Source organism: Mobula hypostoma, chromosome 23, assembly GCF_963921235.1.
Source record: "Mobula hypostoma chromosome 23, sMobHyp1.1, whole genome shotgun sequence".
Lineage (NCBI taxonomy): Eukaryota > Metazoa > Chordata > Chondrichthyes > Myliobatiformes > Myliobatidae > Mobula > Mobula hypostoma.
This window is the reverse complement of record NC_086119.1, coordinates 7,457,536-7,478,425: the sequence shown is the minus strand read 5'-3', so window position 1 is coordinate 7,478,425 and position 20,890 is coordinate 7,457,536. Positions and strand designations below refer to the sequence as shown.

The following is a 20,890-nucleotide window of genomic DNA, read 5'->3' as shown; positions in this document are numbered from 1 at the left end:
CTTGGAGGAATGGTAAAGGTATTGCAGTTACCACTGCTCTTGACTTCAGGATGTTCCAAGTAATGGGATCTAACAAAATACTTGAAGTGTAAACAAGGCAGAGGAAATTGTACACAGGTCTATGAAAAACGTTTTAAATAAGTGACAGATAATCAGTTAATGGTATTGGTTTAATGCTAAATATTGACCAGGTCCATGTAATGTTTTTAAAAATATGCTGAGGGATTGGTTTTTCATGGAGTTCAATGAGCAGTCTGTGTAATCCTTGTCTGAAGGATGGAGTTGTGGCACACCTCTTTCAAAGGGGGGAAAAAAAGGCTTGCATTTATGTGGTGCAGTAGTACTGAGCCACCCCAAAGCACTTGACAGCAAAGGTAGTTTTGATTTGTTGTCACTGCTATAATGTAGGAACACGGCAGCCTGTTTGCAAGCTCCCAGATCTGCAAATGATTAAACAGCAGCTAAGTCTGATCTGAGGTTTAAACTTTGGCCAGGGCACCAGGACAGGTGGGTATTGGTTAAACATGTTTTGAAAGGCAGTAATTCAATGATGTCTTGGCCCTAATTGTGTACGACAGAATCATAGACTTATTTTAGCACAGGAGGCCAGTCATTTGCTTATTCATTCTGTGTTAGCTTTCATTAGGAGTAAATCCAGTAAATAATCAGACCATAAAAATAAATGGTCAGATATAATTTGCCTTTCTAATTGTGCACTGGCATATTAACCTTTGTTAATTGATATTCTGGGACAGCGAAGTCCCTCAGAGTGCCAACACTTCACCCAAGTTCTCACCTTTTTTTCCTACTAAAGTAAATGATGCCAGTTTTTTCCCCATCTATTATGTCCTCAGTGCATTCTCTTAGCCTGTATGTACACCCCTCCCCACCCCACCCCCAGCACCTTTTTCCCAGGGTGTAACTGGCTAATGTGAAAGGGCATAATTTTAAGGTGATTGGAGGAAAGTATAGGCGACATCAGCTAGGTTTTGTTTTGCACCGAATGGTTGGTGTTTGGAACGCCCTGCCAGAGTGGAGTAGAGGCAAATGCATTAGAGACATTTAAGCTGCTGTTAGATAGGCACATGGATGAATGGAAAAAAGGGGGAGAGCAGGGTTTAGATTGGTCTTGGTGTAAGTTAAAAGTTCGGCACAACATCGGGTCAAGGACCCCATACTGTGCTGTTTACTGTTCTATGTTCTAATAGTGCGGTGAAATAATATTTATTGACTAGACATCTTGATTTCATGTTCTACAATTCCAGGTTATGCAATGGATTCAATGAATCTGGTAATCTGACACTGACATAAATGTTTACCACCCTGTTAGAGGCCAGGTTGTTTACTAGCAGTTGAGAGATGCTACAACCTTCACATGATCATTGCTTACACGACAGAGTTGGTTTCTGAAATATTCCAAAGTGGCCTTACATTAGCATAGAATAAAACTCCCGAGAAATATCAGCTTTTTGAGGCATTGCACCTTAAAATACTTTAAAATCAGAACCTATAGGGAAAAAAATCCCTAACAACATATAATTGTAATTGACACTAATACAACACTTTAGCCAACTGACTAATAACTGTATGTCAATGATTTAGATGATGGAATAGATGGCTTTGTAACCGAATTTGCAGATGATACAAAGATTGGTGGAGGGGAAGGTAGTCTTGAGGAAATAGGTAGGCTGCAGAAGGACTTGTGCAGTTTAGGAGAATGGGCAAGGAAGTGGCAAATGAAATACAATGTTGGAAAATGCATGGTCATGCACTTTGATAATAAAAATAAATGTGCAGACTATTTTCTAACTGGGGAGAAAATCCAAAAATCTGAGATGTAAGGGGATTTGGGAGGCCTTGTGCCGAATACCCTAAAGGTTAACTTGCAGGAAGGCAAATGCAATGTTAGCATTCATCACTTGAATACAAGAGCAGGGATGTGATGCTGAGGCTTTATAAGGCACTGGTGAGGCCTCGCCTTGAGTATTTTGAACAATTTTGGGCTCCTCATCTAAGAAAAGATGTGCTAGCATTGGAGAGGGTCCAGAGGCGGTTCACAAGGATGATTCTGGGAATGAAGGGTTTAGCATACAAGAAACGTTTGATGGCTCTGGGTCTGTACTTGCTGGAATTTAGGATGGGGGGGGATCTCATTGAAACCTTTCGAATGTTGAAAGGCACAGACAGAGTAGATGTGGAAAGAATGTTTCCCATAGTGGGGGAGTCTAGAACAAGAGGACACAGCCTCAGGATAGAGGGGCATCAATTTAAAACAAAGACGTGGAAAAATTTCTTTCTCCAGAGGGTGGTGAATTTGTGGGATTTGTTACCACAGGCAGCTGTGGAGGCCAGGTCGTTGGTGTATTTAAGGCAGAGCTTGATAGGTTCTTGATTGGCCACGGCATCAGAGGTTATAGGGAGGAGGCCGAGGAGTGGAGCTGAGGAAGGGGAAAAAGAATCAGCCGTTGTTGAATGGTAGAGGAGACCTGATGGGCCAAATGGCCTAACTCTGCTCTGGTCTTGTATGTCCATTGTGTAATTCCACTTTCTTTTTTGGATTCAAGATAAAACTTATATATTCAAATAGCTCCCAGTTAACGTCTTTGAGTTAAAGCAGCTTGGTAAATGATCCTCTCAGTTTGTGTACTATTCTGCTGCTGAAATTAACTTAAGTGCATACCTAGGACCAAAGAGCAACCCTGCTGTAAAATGTTTGACTCATTGAATGCCATCTCTGATAGCAGCAAAACTCTTCCTTGAATATTTTGGGATCTTGCTTTGGCTAGCTGTCCATGAGATTCACCGTGAATTCTATTTCTATCATTTATTGGCATTAACCTCCGGCCCTTCTCATGGGATCTCTAATGATAAGTTAACACAATCTAAAACATGGCATGATTTAGTGTGTTGCCTGCTGATGAGGAGGAATAGTGATGTAGAATTTGTATTTCTGAGAACTTGGCTTTCTACTCTTGTCGTGTGCCTTTGGATTTCCTCTATCTTTGTTTCTAAATGGAGCATCTGATTTGAAAATTCTAGTGAGATAGATATGCTGTTAAATTGTGGTCACAGATTAATGTTTACATTGCTGGGGTGTTTCTGCAGCAATGTAATTGTTCAGCCTTGGTTTTAACCTAGGCTGTATAGAGACAAAAGGCATTTTTTGTTCAGAATTGTGCTGAGCATTCTGGAAAAAATAAATGTGAGACAAAAGATGAGATCTGAAAGATTAGTCATCCAGTTTCTAGATGAATCATGACCTTTTTATCTTTAGCAATCAGATGATGATGTCAGTCAATTTGATTCGAAGTTCACACGGCAGACACCTGTTGACAGCCCTGATGACTCGACACTCAGCGAAAGTGCCAATCAAGTCTTCCTGGTAAGTTTACCCAATATTCCATGTGCCTTGGGGAGGGGAGGGGAAGAAAAAGCTGCTGATGCTGTTGGGTGAAAAAACATGCAAAAAAACATTCAGTAGCCAGGCAGCATCTGAGTAAAGAGAAGTGGTTAACTTTATCTCTCATCTGCAGAGACTGCTTGATTTGCTGAGTGAGAAGTTTGTTTTTATACCAAATGTCTTTCTTTGTTTCTGAGGTAATTACTGTGTTTTATTTCCTGCTGATTAAGTTGAGTGATTGTTGTACTGTTGAGTCAATGGAACCATAAATGTTGTTTACTTTGTATGCAACAACTTGAATAATGGTTTGCTAATGGGGTTTTGTGAACTTGGAACCGGAAATGGTGGCTTTATGTTGAGCATAAAAGTAATATCATGCTATTTTTAGCCTATCTATGTGGTAAACCTGGTATAATGTTTGAGTCATAGCATACTACACACGGAACCAGGCCTTTCAGCCCGTCTAATCTGTGCCAGCCTGGTATTCTACCTCGTCCTATTTGCCTGCACCTAGACCGTAACTACTTTCATCTGAACTTCTCTTAAATGCTGAAATCGAACCTGCATTCACCACTTCTGATGGCAGCTCATTCCACACTCAGTGAAGCAGTACCCCCTCAAGTTCCCCTTATATATTTCACCTTTTACCCTTAGTTTCTAACATCTAGTTCCAGTCTCACCCAACCTGAGGGGGAAAATCATTATTTTGTATATCTCTAAGATTGCTCCTCATTTCTCTACACTGCAATGAATAAAGTTCAAAACTATTCAACCTTTCCCTATAACCCTGGTCCTCAAATACTGGCATATCCTTGTAAATTTTCTCTGAAATCTTTCAATCTTATTGAGATGCCTTTTCTGTAGGTAGGTGACCCAGAACTCTGCACAATATTCCAAATTTGGCCTCACCAAAGTCTTATACAAAGTCTCTTACATTATACCCCTAATCTAGCTGATAAATGCAGAATTTGCTGATCCAGTTTACCACATTCTCATTGGCATAAATAATAAACAAAATGAGATTCAGCACTGATCCCCATGGCACACCTCTTGTCACAGGCCTCAAATCAGAGAGACAATGCAACCATCTACTACCACTCTCTGGCTCCTGCTTAATAAGTGTTGAATCCAATTGACTACTTCATCAAACAACCTAAGCTTCTGGACCAGTCTCCCATGTGCGACTTTTGTCAAAGTTCTTGCTAAAGTCCTTATTAACACGCACCTCCATGGGTGCATAATATTGAGTACTGCAAGAAAGGTGAAACACCCTACGCTTTGGTCTAACAATGATTTTCTGTTCTTGCTGAATAATCTGATATGTGGGATAGTTGTTTTGTAGCTTCATTGTAACCAGGATAAGCCTACTTGATGCAACACACATTAAAGTTGCTGGTGAATGCAGCAGGCCAGGCAGCATCTCTAGGAAGAGGTACAGTCGACGTTTCGGGCCGATACCCTTCATCAGGACTAACTGAAAGAAGAGCTAGTAAGAGATTTGAGAGGGGGAGGGGGAGATCCAAAATGATAGGAGAAGACAGGAGGGGGAGGGATGGAGCCAAGAGCTGGACAGTTAATTGGCAAAAGGGATATGAGAGGATAATGGGACAGGAGGCCTAGGGAGAAAGAAAAGGGGGGGGGAACCCAGAGGATGGGCAAGGAGTATGGTGAGAGGGACAGAGGGAGAAAAAGGAGAGATAAAGAAAGAATGTGTGTATATAAATAATGGATGGGGTACGAGGGGGAGGTGGGGCATTAGCGGAAGTTTGAGAAGTCAATGTTCATGCCATCAGGTTGGAGGCTACCCAGACGGAATATAAGGTGTTGTTCCTCCAACCTGAGTGTGGCTTCATCTTGACAGTAGAGAAGGCTGTGGATAGACATGTCAGAATGGGAATGGGATGTGGAATTAAAATGTGTGGCCACTGGGAGATCCTGCTTTCTCTGGCGGACAGAACATAGATGTAGAAAATCCTGCTGTGTTTTTTGATACTTTTCACGTCACTTTTCTAATGTCATATACCAGCGTCTAAGAGAAATCTTGACCATTTTTCATTGGCTGGGAATACTGGAAAGGGGCATGGAAGGAGTTGACATTGTTTTTGGGGATATATCACTGAAAACATCTTATGGTTTTATTCTGTTTTTAAAAAAAATACACATCGTGGAATGTCATCATGACTTTGAAGAGATTTCAGTGCATAATTAAGGCTAACTTGTAGCGTAGCGGGTTGAAAGGCTTGGCTTACCTCACTGCGGGAATTCTATCCTGACCAAAATTTATCCTTCAAGGTTAGAATATTTATCCATTTATTTCCTTGCAGACCATGTGACTGTATGTACTGAATATTTGTATTACAATATTTAGTACAGTTTAAAAACAATTTTCAGTGGAGTGCTTCCTCTCTTTCACACACAGAAATACAGAAAATTGCTGACAGTGATGAGTCCCAGTAAGTTAGTGTGGGATTGCTCGCTGGTTCAAACAATTGTTAAACTAACAATTATAAAACTTGCAACTGGTCACACTCAGCTAGAGATTTTACTCAAGCTTCTCCAGGAATTTAGTCGATCACCTCCACTATGTCATTTCTGGATGGAATTGTGTGACTGAAATGCAGTGTGACAGCGTACGTTATGATACATTTTTAATGTGATCTCAAGTGCCTTTGGATGTTTCAGCATGATTTGGTATTAAATTATACGCAAAGTAACAACATGTTTAAAGTGGTGGTGAGCATGTTGGTAAAAATGGAGAAGAATTTAAGGTGAGAGCTCTAGAGCCCTTAAATTCATGAATAGCAGCTCACCCTTCCTTCCTGATGGTGGGGTGGAAGGTGAGGAGAGGAGGGGAATGATGGGGTTGTTTAAATCTGAAGTCAGAGGGTTAGTGAATTCGGTGGTGAGGTTTAGGTCACAGGGTGTGCTGTTCCAAAGATAACATTGTTTAGTTTCCTAGTTTTTAACAAGTGACATCCCATGGCTTTGAAGACAGAACACACCATTTTCAAGAGACTCTGGGACACAATCCAATTTATTGGGATGCCATTGCAGGCAATTAATTTAGCAGATTTTTCTTTGGCACATGAGGAATTCTATAATGTAAGTACGAGACTAAAATGGTGGAAGATCACCTCCAAACCCTTCTACCAGACCTGACCTCTGGCTGCTTTTGAAAAGTGCAGTGTGTCGTGTAAGAATACGAGTACATGCTTTTTGATGACGGTCTTCTCTTGCCTCACACTGACTAAACCGATTGAGGGGCTGAGGATCATAGTTGCTCATGAAGCTACGACCCAGTAAGGGCAGCTCAGAGGGTATAACCATTTCTTTTCTCCTTTCAGGGGTTCACATACGTGGCTCCATCAGTACTGGAGAGCGTGAAGGAAAAGTTCTCATTTGAACCAAAAATCCGTTCACCTCGCAGGTTTATAGGCAGCCCTCGGACTCCGGTGAGGTAATTGAAGCTCTTTTATGTTCAGTTGCATCTAAGGAAGATAAAAGCTGGCTGGATTAGACCATTTGGACCCTCAAGTGCTTGCCATTTAACGAAAATGTGGCTAATCTTTAACATCAGTGGCTTTTGCCTGTCTTATCCGGTATTCCGATTTCGATAATATCCAGAAATCTACTTAAACATAGTAACTCTTGTTCCATAGCCCTCTAGGTAGAGCATTCAGAGGTTTACCATGCTTTTTGAGTGAATATATTTCTCATTTCAGTCCCAAATGAACCCTGTGCATGGAGACTGTGACCTTGTTCTGGACTCAGCAAGGTTAATCATCACCCATCACTGTCCTGTCAAGCTCACTGAGATTTGAATGTTTGTGAGGTTGTATTTCATTTTTCTGAACTTTACCACATAGAAACCTACCCTACGCTCTTCTAAGTTGCTGGTGAATGCAGCAGGCCAGGCAGCATCTCTAGGAAGAGGTACAGTCGACGTTTCAGGCCGAGACCTTTCATCAGGACAAAGTAGTCCTGACGAAGGGTCTCAGCCTGAAACGTCGACTGTACCTCTTCCTAGAGATGCTGCCTGGCCTGCTGCGTTCACCAGCAACTTTGATGTGTATTGCTTGAATTTCCAGCATCTGCAGAATTCCTGTTGTCTACGCTCTTCTTTTGTGCTTCTTCCCCCTTCCTTTCCATTCCGATGAAAGGTCTCAGCCTGAAATGTCAACTATTTATTCCTTTCCATAGATGCCGCCTGACCGGCTGAGTTCCTCCAGCATTTTGTTTGTTAGTATGAGTTTCCAGAATCTGCAGAACCGAATGTGTTTATGATTTGCTACTCTTTTTGTGGCAAGCCTGCCATTCCGGGAACTAACCTGGTGAACCTTTGCTGTGTTCCCTGTAGCAAGGCCTATCCCATGAGGTAGGAAGGGCACAATTAAACAGTCCAGGTGTGGCCTTTGAAGTCATTCATTTTCAGTCTTGTCCTCCAATCTTCTTGAAATCATCTCCAGCATACCATTTGCCTTCCTAGTTACCTGTTTTACCTGTACGTTCATTTTGAGCATCAAGTTTCCCAATCTCTTCCTACTTAAGGGAAATATTCATCCTTCCTGCTTTCTCTGATGAAGTGATTCCCATCATGTTTTTCCATGTTGTATTCCATGCTGTTGTCTACTCATCACCGATTACCACATAATGACATTGAAAATGTCGCTTTTGGTCCCCTCAGCCAAATCTTTGAAATCAATTCTGAACAGCATGAGCACTATTCATCATGCAGCCCAAGCAAGGACCTGAGCATCAGGCCAGGCAGCGTCTACGGAAAAGAGTAAATAGTCGACGTTTCAGGCCGAGACCCTTCCTTTAATTTCCAGCATCTGCAGATTTTCTCCTGTTAATGACCTGATCATGCCTCCTCCAGTTTTATATCTGTTAACCAACTCTCCCAGCTTCTTACTTTATCCCCCTTCCTCACTCACCTTCCCCATCAAATTATCAACTGTCAGCTTACTCCCCTCACTCCCCAACTTATTCTGGTTTCTACCCCATTCCTTTCCAGTCCTGACGGAAGGATCTTGGCAAGATATATTAACTGTTTACTCCCTTCCATAGATGCTGCCTGGCCTTCTGAGTTCCTCCAGCATTTTGTGTGTGTGTTGCTTTAGGTTTCCAGCATCTGCAGAATTTCTTGTTTCTAAATTTTTACAATACTACCTTAACTCCCAATTTCATTTGCTCTAATCTGCTTCAGCGACCTATGAGACATTATCAGAAGCATTCAGAAAACCTTTTTACCAAGTTTACACTGCATTTAATTTGTCTTTGAAATCCTAGATCACTCTCCATTTACTAATTTGAGACTTAATACAAGATTTGCAACAAATATATTATTTCTTTAAAATATGTATTATTGCTTTTTGACCGTCTATGGTAAATTTTGTGTTTCAATGTTTTCCATGCACAGGGTCTATTTGCAACTCTCCTTTGCCTCTGCAATTTTGCTTATTAGATTTCTGGCTTGGATTCCAGCTAGGATTTTCCTCACTCCTGGCTCTTCTGTAATGTTCCCATCTCCTGGGTCCCAAAAGCAATAGTAGTCTGCACGTGTGCTTGCATGCCTACCTCTAACGATGTTGGTCCCAGTGCTGTTGAGCTGTAGCCCATCCAGCCCGGGAACTCTGCACTTGTAATGCAATCCCATTATGAGTTCCAGCCTTGGTGAACAAGATGTGTTTGCAGAATGTCCAAGAAGATAGAAAAGTGTGCACAAAATATTAGAAATGCAGAGTGGTTAAACAGGATGAAATATGGAGATGTTGGCTGAATTACTTAAATTAATTACAGCCAAAAAAAAAGGCCCTTTGGTTTATCAGTATCTTGGGAAATAGGCTGCTGAACTGAGCAGATATATTGCACTGGAAATAAAATGCAAAGAACTATGAAATGATTCACAGGCGATAGTAATTGTGGGTGAAGATGTAGACGGGACAAGTCCTCCATTTTAATAGAAGTAATTTGACAAATTAAGTGAACTTGTGCAAGGAGTAGATCGAGAAATGCATGTTGAAGGTAGAGTTGGAGAAGACTGCTTTAGATTTAGCATTGTGCATTGAGAATGATCCTGTTGTAAAGGGACCTCTAGGGATAACTGGCCCTTAAATACTAGGATTTTAGATTGATTTGAAGGTAGTGTAGTTAATCCAAGTCTCAAGTTTTAAATCTAACAAAACTACACAGGTATGAGGGGCTTGTGGGCTATGTGACATCCATGGAAGGAAAGATTTTATTTAGAAATACAGTGCAGAACAGGTCCTTTTGGCCCTTCGAGCTGTCCAGCTACCCACGAATTTAACCCTTGCCTAATCATGGGACAATTTACAATGACCAATTAACCTACATCTTTGGACTGTGGGAGGAAATCGGAGCACCCAAAGGAAGCACACAGGAAGGAAGGAAGGTAGAAACTTACAGGTAACTTCAGAATTCAGCTCCAAACTCTGCCATGAGCTGTTATAGCGTCGCTCTACTGCTGTGCTACTGTGGCACTCTACACACAAGATATTGCAGTCTAGAGAAGAATAGTTGAGTAACTTTCATGGAGGACAATATTGACAAACTAAATGAAGGAGAACACTGTGTGGGGAGCAGAATGTGAACAAATGTGAGGTGATCCACATTCGTGCCCTGATCAAAACTGCTTGATATTTAAGTGCTCTCAAATTGTGAACTAATGTTCAAATGGCTGTGTGCGAGAAAGCTAACTTGCCGACACAGCAACAGTTAAATAGGCAAATAATATGTTGACTTTAAAGATTAAAAGATGAAGATTAGCTTTTTGTCTCATGTACATCGAAACCCGTTGTTTGTGTCAATGACCAACAGTCTGAGGACATGCTGGGAGCAACCCTCGAGCATCCGCCAAAACTGCACGCCCACAACTTTTACTAACCTGTACTTATCTAAGAAAGAATGCGTTGGCATTGGAATGGGTCCAGAGGAGGCCCTGTACTCGCTGGAGTTCAGAAGAATGATTGGGGATCTCATTGAAGCATATCATATTGAAAGGCTTAAAGTAGGCATAGAGAGGATGTTTCCTATAGTGGGGTAGTCTGGGACAACAGGGCACAGCCTCAGAATACGAGGATGTCCCTCCAGAGCCAAGATGAGGAATAATTTCTTTAGCTAGAGGTCGATGAATTTGTGGAATTCATTACCACAGATGACTGTGGAAGCCAAAACATTGGGTATATTTAAAACGGAGGTTGATGTGTTCTTGATTAGTCAGGGCATCAAAGGTTACCAGCAGAAGGTAGGAGAATGGGGTTGAGAGGGATAATAAGTTGCCACGATGGAATAGCAAGGCAGACGTGATGGGCTGAATAGCCCTACCCTGTTCCCATGGCTTGTGGGGTGACAGCTTTTCTTCTGTAAGAGCATTAGATGCAAGTTATGTCAGATGTAAGCCCGGAATTTGTGAGTTTCTAAATAAAAGCTGTCAGATCTGCTCGAAGTGGGCATCTTGAAACTCCTGGCCACAGAGTGGTATAGTCTTATCAATCCAAGGCATCACACCTCTTAGGGATCCCAGTGAATGCTCAGATTGCCTCACATTTTCTGCCTTTTTGGGTAATCTGTCCCCTGCAGATTAAACCTGGCACAACTGGGGCTTTCCCAATGCAAAGAAACAGCTGAAAGCAGAGATGTTAACTAATTCTTTCTCTTCTGTTCCAGAACTGATAGTTTCACCAAATGCATATTGTTATTTTCATAGAACGCTTGGCTACCTGATCATCAGGTGGGAACAGCACCAAAGCAAAAACAGAAAATGCTGGAACATTGGTCAGGCTGCATCTGTGGTGATAGAACAGCCCTTTGTCAGAAAGATTCAAACATAAGACCACAAAGTTAAAACAAGAATAGGTCACTCAGCCCTGCCCTGCCATTCAGTATGATCATGTCCAATCTATATTAGCCTCAACTTTTCTGTGCCAGTTTCGCATAACTTACGTTTCTGTGATCTTTCACATATTTATCTATCTCCACCTATGAGCATCCTTCACTATTCTGTGGGGGCAGAGAATTCCGGAGATTCACTACTCCCGACAAATCTCCCTGCATCTCCATTCTAAATACCCACGCTTAATTTTGCAACTTTGTCTCATTGTGTGTGACTCTCCCACTAGTCTTCATCCTGAACTGTTTCTTCTTCCATTGATGCTGCCAGACCTGTTTCCAGCGTTTAGTTTTGCTTTGGAATAGATTGAGCTTGACTCTGAGGACTTGGATAGTTATCGTCTAATTATGTTATCCCCAACACTGAAGTGAAGGTAACTTCAAAAAAGTTCAAAGGCTCATTTATTGTTAAAGTATACAACTCTGAAATTCTTCAATTCGGGAGAATGAGGAGACTATAGATAGTAGCCACAGGGAGGTAGTTACGCCAAAGGAGCAGAGGACAGGAAATTGGGTCACTGTCAGGCGAGGGAAGAGGAAAGGGCAGGCACAGCAGGGTTCCCCTGTGGCCATTCACCTCAACAACAAGTATACTGCATTGGATACTGTTGCGGGGGATGACTTACCTGGGACTAGCTGCAATAGCCGGATCTCTGGCACTGAGTCTGGCTCTGCAGTGCAGAAGGGAGGGGGGAGAAAGAGGAGAGCGGTAGTGATGGGGGACTCGATAGTTAGAGGTGCAGAGAGAAGGTTCTGTGGTCGTGACAGAGAATCCAGGATGGTTTGTTGCCTCCCAGGTGCCAGGGTCAAGGATGTCTCTGATCGATTGCATGACATTCTGAAGTGGGAGGGTGACCAGCCAGATGTCGTGGTGCACATCGGTACCAATGACATAGCAAGGAAGAGTGAAGAGGTCCTGGACAGTGAGTATAGAGAGCTTGGTAGGAAGTTGAAAAGCAGGACCTCAAGGGTGGTAATCTCAGGATTGCTACCTGTGCTAGGTGCCAGTGAGGGTAGGAATAGGATGCTCTGGAGGATGAACAAGTGGCTGAGGAACTGGTGTAGGGGGCAGGGTTTCAGATTTCAGGATCATTGGGACCTCTTCTGGGGCAGGTGGGACCTGTACAAGAGAGACGGGTTACACTTGAACCACAGGGGGACCAATATCCTTTCAGGGAGGTTTGTTAGTGCTATTGGGGAGGCTTTAAACGAGATTTGCAGGGGGATGGGAACCAGAGTGCCAGAGCTGACAGTGTGGCTGGGGTGAAGATAAATGATGTTGAAGGTTTAAGCAAATCCGCTGATAGAAAGGTTGTGAGTGATGGTAAAAATCTTCTGAGGTGTATATATTTCAATGCTCGGAGTATTGCGGGAAAGGTGGGTGAGTTGAGGGCGTGGATTGACACGTGGAATTATGATGTTGTAGCAATTAGTGAAACTTGGCTACAGGAGGGGCAGGACTGGCAGCTTAATATTCCAGGGTTCCGATGTTTCAGATGTGATCGAGGCAGAGGAATGAAAGGTGGGGGAGTAGCATTGCTTGTTAGGGAAAATATTACAGCAGTGCTCAGGCAGGACAGATTAGAGGGCTTGTCTACTGAGTCCTTATGGGTGGAGCTGAGAAACAGGAAAGGTATGGCCACATTAGTGGGATTGTATTACAGACCACCCAATAGTCAACGAGAATTGGAAGAGCAAATCTGCAGAGAGATAGCAGGCAACTGCAGGAAACATAAAGTTGTGGTGGTAGGGGATTTTAATTTTTCATATATTGATTGGGTCTCCCATACTGTTAGGGGTCTAGATGGTTTAGAGTTTGTAAAATGTGTTCAGGAAAGTTTTCTAAATCAATATATAGAGGAACCAACTAGAGGGGATGCAATATTGGATCTCCTGTTAGGAAACGAGTTAGGACAAGTGACAGAAGTCTGTGTAGGGGAGCACTTTGGTTCCAGTGATCATAACACCATTAGTTTCAACTTGATCATGGACAAGGATAGATCTGGTCCTAGGGTTGAGGTTCTGAACTGGAAGAAGGCCAAATTTGAAGAAATAAGAAAGGATCTAAAAAGCGTGGATTGGGACAGGTTGTTCTCTGGCAAAGATGTGATTGGTAGGTGGGAAGCCTTCAAAGGGGAAATTTTGAGAGTGCAGAGTTTGTATGTTCCTGTCAGGATTAAAGGCAAATTGAATAGGAATAAGGAACCTTGGTTCTCAAGGGACATTGCAACTCTGATAAAGAAGAAGAGGGAGTTGTATGAAATGTATAGGAAACAGGGGGTAAATCAGGTGCTTGAGGAGTATAAGAAGTGCAAGAAAATACTTAAGAAAGAAATCAGGAGGGCTAAAAGAAGACATGAGGTTGCCTTGGCAGTCAAAGTGAAGGATAATCCAAAGAGCTTTTACAAGTATATTAAGAGCAAAAGGATTGTAAGGGATAAAATTGGTCCTCTTGAAGATCAGAGTGGTCGGCTTTGTGCGGAACCAAAGGAAATGGAGGAGATCTTAAATAGGTTTTTTGCGTCTGTATTTACTAAGGAAGCTGGCATGAAATCTATGGAATTGAGGGAATCAAGTAGTGAGACCATGGAAACTGTACAGATTAAAAAGGGGGAGGTGCTTGCTGTCTTGAGGAAAATTAAAATGGATAAATCCCCGGGACCTGACAGAGTGTTCCCTTGGACCTTGAAGGAGACTAGTGTTAAAATTGCGGGGGCCCTGGCAGAAATATTTAAAATGTCGCTGTCTACGGGTGAAGTGCCGGAGGATTGGAGAGTGGCTTATGTTGTTCTGTTGTTTAAAAAAAAAGGATCGAAAAGTAATCGGGGAAATTATAGGCCGGTGAGTTTAACATCAGTAGTAGGTAAGTTATTGGAGGGAATACTAAGAAACAGAATCTACAAGCATTTGGATAGACAGGGGCTTATTAGGGAGAGTCAACATGGCTTTGTGCGCGGTAGGTCATGTTTGACCAATCTGTTGGAGTTTTTCGAGGAGGTTACCAGGAAAGTGGATGAAGGGAAGGCAGTGGATATTGTCTACATGGACTTCAGTAAGGCCTTTGACAAGGTCCCGCATGGGAGGTTAGTTAGGAAAATTCAGTCGCTAGTGTTACGAGAATACACCTAAAATTAAGATGTTTGCTGGCCTGGGCTAGCATCAGTGGCATCAGCAGTTGGTCTGCCACCTGCCCTCAGGGGAAGGAGAGATAAGGAACAATGGAGCAGCGTCTGGAGATGTGTAATGAAGGGATGTGGGAGGAAGAGCTGTCTGGAGCGGCTCCCCCCTTTGAGCCCTGAACTGTTTGAAGTGATGGACAGGCGATACCCCAGCAGGGGGATAAAAAGGGACAGGTTCGCTAAGACAGACACACACGCCACCCGAGGTAACGAGACCCTGGAAGCGGTGCGCTTCTCACGAGTGGGTGAGAAGTCCCAGACAACGACAAGGGTGGAAAGGTACGATCAGCGGGAACCCGGTGTGTGTCCGCCCTTGCCTGGGTGCCGGGTTCACTGCAGAGGATCGACCGCATCTGGAGGAGGGGTCACAGTCGGTGACCTCAGGTGACATCACCAAGGACCCGCCCAAATGCTGTTTGTGAGCCATCTCGCTGGTCTGTGAGCCATCTTGCTGGTCTGTGAGTGAAGCCGTTCAGAATGATGAGTTGTTCCTATTCTATCTCTCTCTTCCCCCACGTTGTCCACCGCCATGGCAACGATTACTGCGAACTGAACTACTAAACTGGACTGAACTTTGAGTCATTTTGAAATTGGTCATTTACCCCTAGACAACGATAAAGCTTGATTGATGCTGTTATCTTAATTCTGTGCACATGTGTGGTTATCATTGTTGAATTGTTGCATTTATTATCCTTTCGATTACCGTGTTGCTTGTTTCTTTAATAAAACTTTCTTAGTTCTAGTACTCCAGACTCCAACTGAGTGATCCATTTCTGCTGGTTTGGCAACCCAGTTACGGGGTACGTAACATAAGTGGGGTTCTCGTCCGCGATTTTGAACGCTAAATTTGGGACGGAGTAAATTGATTGGGTTAAAATTCCCGAAAGAAAGAAAAGACAAACAGCAGAAATGGAGGTTGAGGAATTTATAAAGGCGCCGACCTTGGAGGCATTAGAGGATGCCAGGAAATCGGAATTGATAGCTGTGGCAAAACGGGTGAATCTTGCTAAGGTGAAGTCGACAATGAGGAGAGAGGAGATACACAGAGCTATTGTAGAGCACTATGTATCTAAAGGTGTGTTTCCCCAAGGTGAGCTGGGGGAGGTGTCTATTGAAAAACCTGCTGGAGACGCGGTACAGGTAAAGCTTGAAAAACTGAGACTCGAGCACGAGTTCCGGGTACGGCAGTTAGAAAGGCAGGAGAAAGAGAGAGAGTTAGAAAGGCGGGAGAGAGAGAAAGAGGTAGAAAGGCAAGAGAGAGAAAGACAGTTGGAGAGAGAAGAGAGAGAGAGAGGGACAGACAGTTGGAGAGAGAAGAGAGAGAGAGGGACAGACAGTTGGAGAGAGAGGAGAAACAGAGGGAAAGGGAATTTGAGCTGGAGAAGTTAAAGATAAGGGCCGAGCAGGGGCTCGTGCCGAACCAAGGTGGAGGGTTCCGGGCGACCCAGGAGGTTAGGCTGGTTCCCCCATTTGACGATACCGATGTGGATCGGTACTTTCTCCACTTCGAAAAAGTAGCTATAAGTCAGGAATGGCCGAGGGATAAGTGGGTTGTCTTACTTCAGAGTGTACTGAAAGGGAAGGCCCAACAAGCTTACTCCGCCTTATCCGCGGAAGATGCCCAGAAGTATGAGGTGGTGAAGGAGGCCATCCTCAGGATTTATGAGTTGGTCCCGGAGGCATACCGGCAGAGGTTCCGGAATGCGAGGAAGCGGTGGGACCGCACGTATTTGGAGTTTGCTCGTGAGATGCAAACATATTGTGAGCGTTGGTGCGCCTCGAAAGGGGTAGAGGGGGATTATGACAGACTGCTGCAACTGGTTCTGATTGAGCAGTTTAAAGGTTGTGTCCCTGAGGGTATGAGACCCTACCTCGATGAGAAAGAGGCAGCCACGTTAGCCGCAACTGCTAAGTTAGCGGATGAGTATGCGTTGACGCATAAAATGAAGGTTGCCCCGAGTAAAGGCTACCAGAAGGGTAGTCAGGACGGCGGGGAGAGTCCGCCGGAAAAGTCAGAAAGTAAGCCGGGGACTAGTGAAAAGGATAAGGTAGACCGGGAGCAGTCTGGTAGGAAGTCTCCTGGGGTCGTCTGTTATAATTGTGGGAAAGTCGGACACTTTGCGTCCAGGTGCTTTGCCCCAAGGAAGGAGACGGGGAAAGGAAAAGCGGAAATTTTGAATGGCTGTATTGAGCTGTTAAGCGAACCGCTAGGGAAGGACAGGTCTGAAAAAGTCCAGGAAGGGCGCGAGAGGTTTATCTCGGCCGGACTGGTGTCAGTGAAGGAGAGGTTAAAACCAGTTCCAGTACGGATCTGGAGAGACACAGGAGCGTGTCAGTCACTAATACTGAAGAGTGTATTAGAGTTTAGCTCAGAGACCCAGACTGGGGAGGTAGAGGTCAAAGGTGTTGGGGAAGGGACAGAGTCAGTCCCTTTGCACCAGATACATTTACAGAGCAACCTGGTCTCTGGACTAGTCACGATCGGGGTGAGGTCCGAATTACCGATGAAAGACGTGGAAGTCTTGCTCGGTAATGACATCGCCGGAGGAATCGTGTTCCCAGTCGTGAGATTGACGGGTCAGCCTGCCAGCATGGAGGCCCCGCCCGCGATGGTGAATTTGGCTGAAACATTTCTGCCAACCTTGTATGAGACAGGGTGTAGTGAGATAAGAGGTAGTGAGGGAGCTGGGACGGACGTAGCAGTAGCCAGGAAAGAATTTGTGCAGACGCAGGAGCGAGACGAGGGGCTGATGGTTTTTGCCGAGACCGCTCTCTCTGACACAGCCTTGACAAGCTATTGTGCGGATAAGGAGGTGCTAAGGAAGAAAGGGAAATCAAGTACAGTACCCGCAGATGAGGAGTGGGGGGTGGTGCAAAAGAGTTATGGGGATGAGGTTTTTAACATGGCCCACGAGGTACCCCCCGGTGGACATTTTGCGGTGCTGGAGGAAACAGTTGGTGGAATCATGAAAGAGAGTTACCGGCTGCCCAGGGGGAAAAATGTTATTGATCATGACCGACGCGAACTGAGACGGTCACCGGCTTTTGATATGCTAACAAACCTAGTCGGTGTTAGCGTGGAAATCAATGAAGCTAGGGGCCCCTTGATAAGAGGAAAAAACCATTTTGAAAAGATTAGGATGGGATCGGTCAGATGGGAGAAGGCTATTGTTTTGGCCAGGTCTACTGATAAGGTCTCTCCCTTAATCCCCGAAGGAGTAATTAAACGACTCGCACCCATGTGTTTGATTGTCCCGAGGAAATGCAAAGAACTGGGACGTTGGGTTATGTCGGTTACAATAGGGCGGCCAAGCAAACAACACCCATATTTTTTGAGTAATTCAGTGACTAAAGGGCTGATGAACACAGAGGTGTGTATTGGCAATTTAACACGGCTGTCTGAAGCCAGCTTGATAGTGAACCTTGGAAAAAATGAATTCGGCCACGCGAATGTCACTTACCTGGGAATTGTGGTGACACAGGGGCAGCTGGCAGTGATGCAAGCTACAGTGCAGGCTATCGCTGACCTCCCAACCCCGACAGACAAGAGGGCCCTCAGAAGGCTTTTGGAGATGGTGGGGTACTGCAGGAAGTTTTGCAATAACTCTGCGGTCAATACCCGTCCCCCTCCTACTAAGCCCTTGCGAGGGAAAATTGAGTCGGAATGGGACGACCCTTGTTGTTGTGGTCCGGGACAAAACCAAATGAGAGGTTACATTGGTCGCAATTCATCAGTGTTTTTGGCCACTATGAAGTTTGCTGAGTTGGAGCCTGGTCTAAGGGATTATTAATAACACGTGTAAAAGGAACAGAAAATGTGATGACTGTCTGTCAAGGTGTTGACAGCTTCAAATTCTCTGTATTAGCTAAATAACTGTTAAAGATGTATATTGTGTATGTATCAGATAATGTAGTCATGTTTGTAATTTTTACCTCCCGGTAAAAATCCTTAAAGGGGGGAAGTGTTACGAGAATACACCTAAAATTAAGATGTTTGCTGGCCTGGGCTAGCATCAGTGGCATCAGCAGTTGGTCTGCCACCTGCCCTCAGGGGAAGGAGAGATAAGGAACAATGGAGCAGCGTCTGGAGATGTGTAATGAAGGGATGTGGGAGGAAGAGCTGTCTGGAGCGGCTCCCCCCTTTGAGCCCTGAACTGTTTGAAGTGATGGACAGGCGATACCCCAGCAGGGGGATAAAAAGGGACAGGTTCGCTAAGACAGACACACACGCCACCCGAGGTAACGAGACCCTGGAAGCGGTGCGCTTCTCACGAGTGGGTGAGAAGTCCCAGACAACGACAAGGGTGGAAAGGTACGATCAGCGGGAACCCGGTGTGTGTCCGCCCTTGCCTGGGTGCCGGGTTCACTGCAGAGGATCGACCGCATCTGGAGGAGGGGTCACAGTCGGTGACCTCAGGTGACATCACCAAGGACCCGCCCAAATGCTGTTTGTGAGCCATCTCGCTGGTCTGTGAGCCATCTTGCTGGTCTGTGAGTGAAGCCGTTCAGAATGATGAGTTGTTCCTATTCTATCTCTCTCTTCCCCCACGTTGTCCACCGCCATGGCAACGATTACTGCGAACTGAACTACTAAACTGGACTGAACTTTGAGTCATTTTGAAATTGGTCATTTACCCCTAGACAACGATAAAGCTTGATTGATGCTGTTATCTTAATTCTGTGCACATGTGTGGTTATCATTGTTGAATTGTTGCATTTATTATCCTTTCGATTACCGTGTTGCTTGTTTCTTTAATAAAACTTTCTTAGTTCTAGTACTCCAGACTCCAACTGAGTGATCCATTTCTGCTGGTTTGGCAACCCAGTTACGGGGTACGTAACACTAGGTATACATGGAGAGGTGGTAAATTGGATTAGACATTGGCTTGATGGAAGAAGCCAGAGAATGGTGGTAGAGAATTGCTTCTCTGAGTGGAGGCCTGTGACTAGTGGTGTGCCACAGGGATCAGTGCTGGGTCCATTGTTATTTGTCATCTATATCAATGATCTGGATGATAATGTGGTAAATTGGATCAGCAAGTTTGCTGATGATACAAAGATTGGAGGTGTAGTAGACAGTGAGGAAGGTTTTCAGAGCCTGCAGAGGGACTGGGACCAGCTGGAAAAATGGGCTGAAAAATGGCAGATGGAGTTTAATACTGACAAGTGTGAGGTATTGCACGTTGGAAGGACAAACCAAGGTAGAACATACAGGGTTAATGGTAGGGCACTGAGGAGTGCAGTGGAACAGAGGGATCTGGGAATACAGATACAAAATTCCCTATAAAAGTGTCGTCACAGGTAGATAGGGTCGTAAAGAGAGCTTTTGGTACATTGGCCTTTATTAATTGAAGTATTGAGTATAAGAGCTGGAATGTTATGATGAGGTTGTATAAGACATTGGGGAGGCCAAATCTGGAGTATTGTGTTCAGTTTTGGTCACCAAATTACAGGAAGGATATAAATAAGGTTGAAAGAGTGCAGAGAAGGTTTACAAGGATGTTGCCGGGACTTGAGAAACTCAGTTACAGAGAAAGGTTGAATAGGTTAGGACTTTATTCCCTGGAGCGTAGAAGAATGAGGGGAGATTTGATAGAGGTATATAAAATTATGATGGGTATAGATAGAGTGAATGCAAGCAGGCTTTTTCCACTGAGGCATGGGGAGAAAAAAACCAGAGGACATGGGTTAAGGGTGAGGGGGGAAAAGTTTAAAGGGAATATTAGGGGGGGCTTCTTCACACAGAGAGTGGTGGGAGTATGGAATGAGCTGCCAGGCGAGGTGGTAAATGCGGGTTCTTTTGTAACATTTAAGAATAAATTGGACAGATACATGGATGGGAGGTGTATGGAGGGATATGGTCTGTGTGCAGGTCAGTGGGACTAGGCAGAAAATGGTTCGGCACAGCCAAGAAGGGCCAAAAGGCCTGTTTCTGTGCTGTAGTTTCTATGGTTTCTTCAGTTGGCCATGAAACCAAGAAAGAAAGGCAACATGATCATCGACCCCCAAATTCCTCCTCCCACTAAAAAAAAATGAACAAAATTGGATCAAGCACATTGACCCCTCAAATCCCTCCTTCACACACAAAAAATATTAGGCACGTCAACCCCCACATCCCCCTTCCTGCACAAAAAAAACCGAGAAGATTGGGCAAAAAAAAAGAGGATATAAAAACTATAAGATGGTTGGGGGGGAGGAGCCTATGGTCCTGGCCAACACTCCTCTGTTTGCGCCTCAGTACAGAGCAACCGATCAAAAGGCAAGTAGCCAGTACTGGCTTCGATCTCCCTCGTTGTTTAAGCAGCGAGCAATGGAAGCTTTGATCAGCAAAGTGGAGCCAAACACTGGCTTGCAGAGTTTGAAGGCTTAGGGCACCTGTCCCATTGTTCTTAATATGGTTGGG

At 44.3% G+C, this 20,890-nt stretch overlaps 1 protein-coding gene across 2 annotated transcripts in view; it reads left to right on the top strand.

Moving 5' to 3' along the window:
- Window positions 1–20,890, top strand: part of LOC134336843 (ribosomal protein S6 kinase beta-1-like) — an 81,937-nt gene that overhangs the window by 57,955 nt on the left and 3,092 nt on the right. For both annotated transcript variants that reach the window (XM_063031406.1, XM_063031407.1), the window contains exons 13-14: window positions 3,275–3,382; window positions 6,745–6,857. In XM_063031406.1, the coding sequence (XP_062887476.1) occupies window positions 3,275–3,382; window positions 6,745–6,857 (221 nt within the window). The remainder of the gene's footprint in view (window positions 1–3,274; window positions 3,383–6,744; window positions 6,858–20,890) is intronic.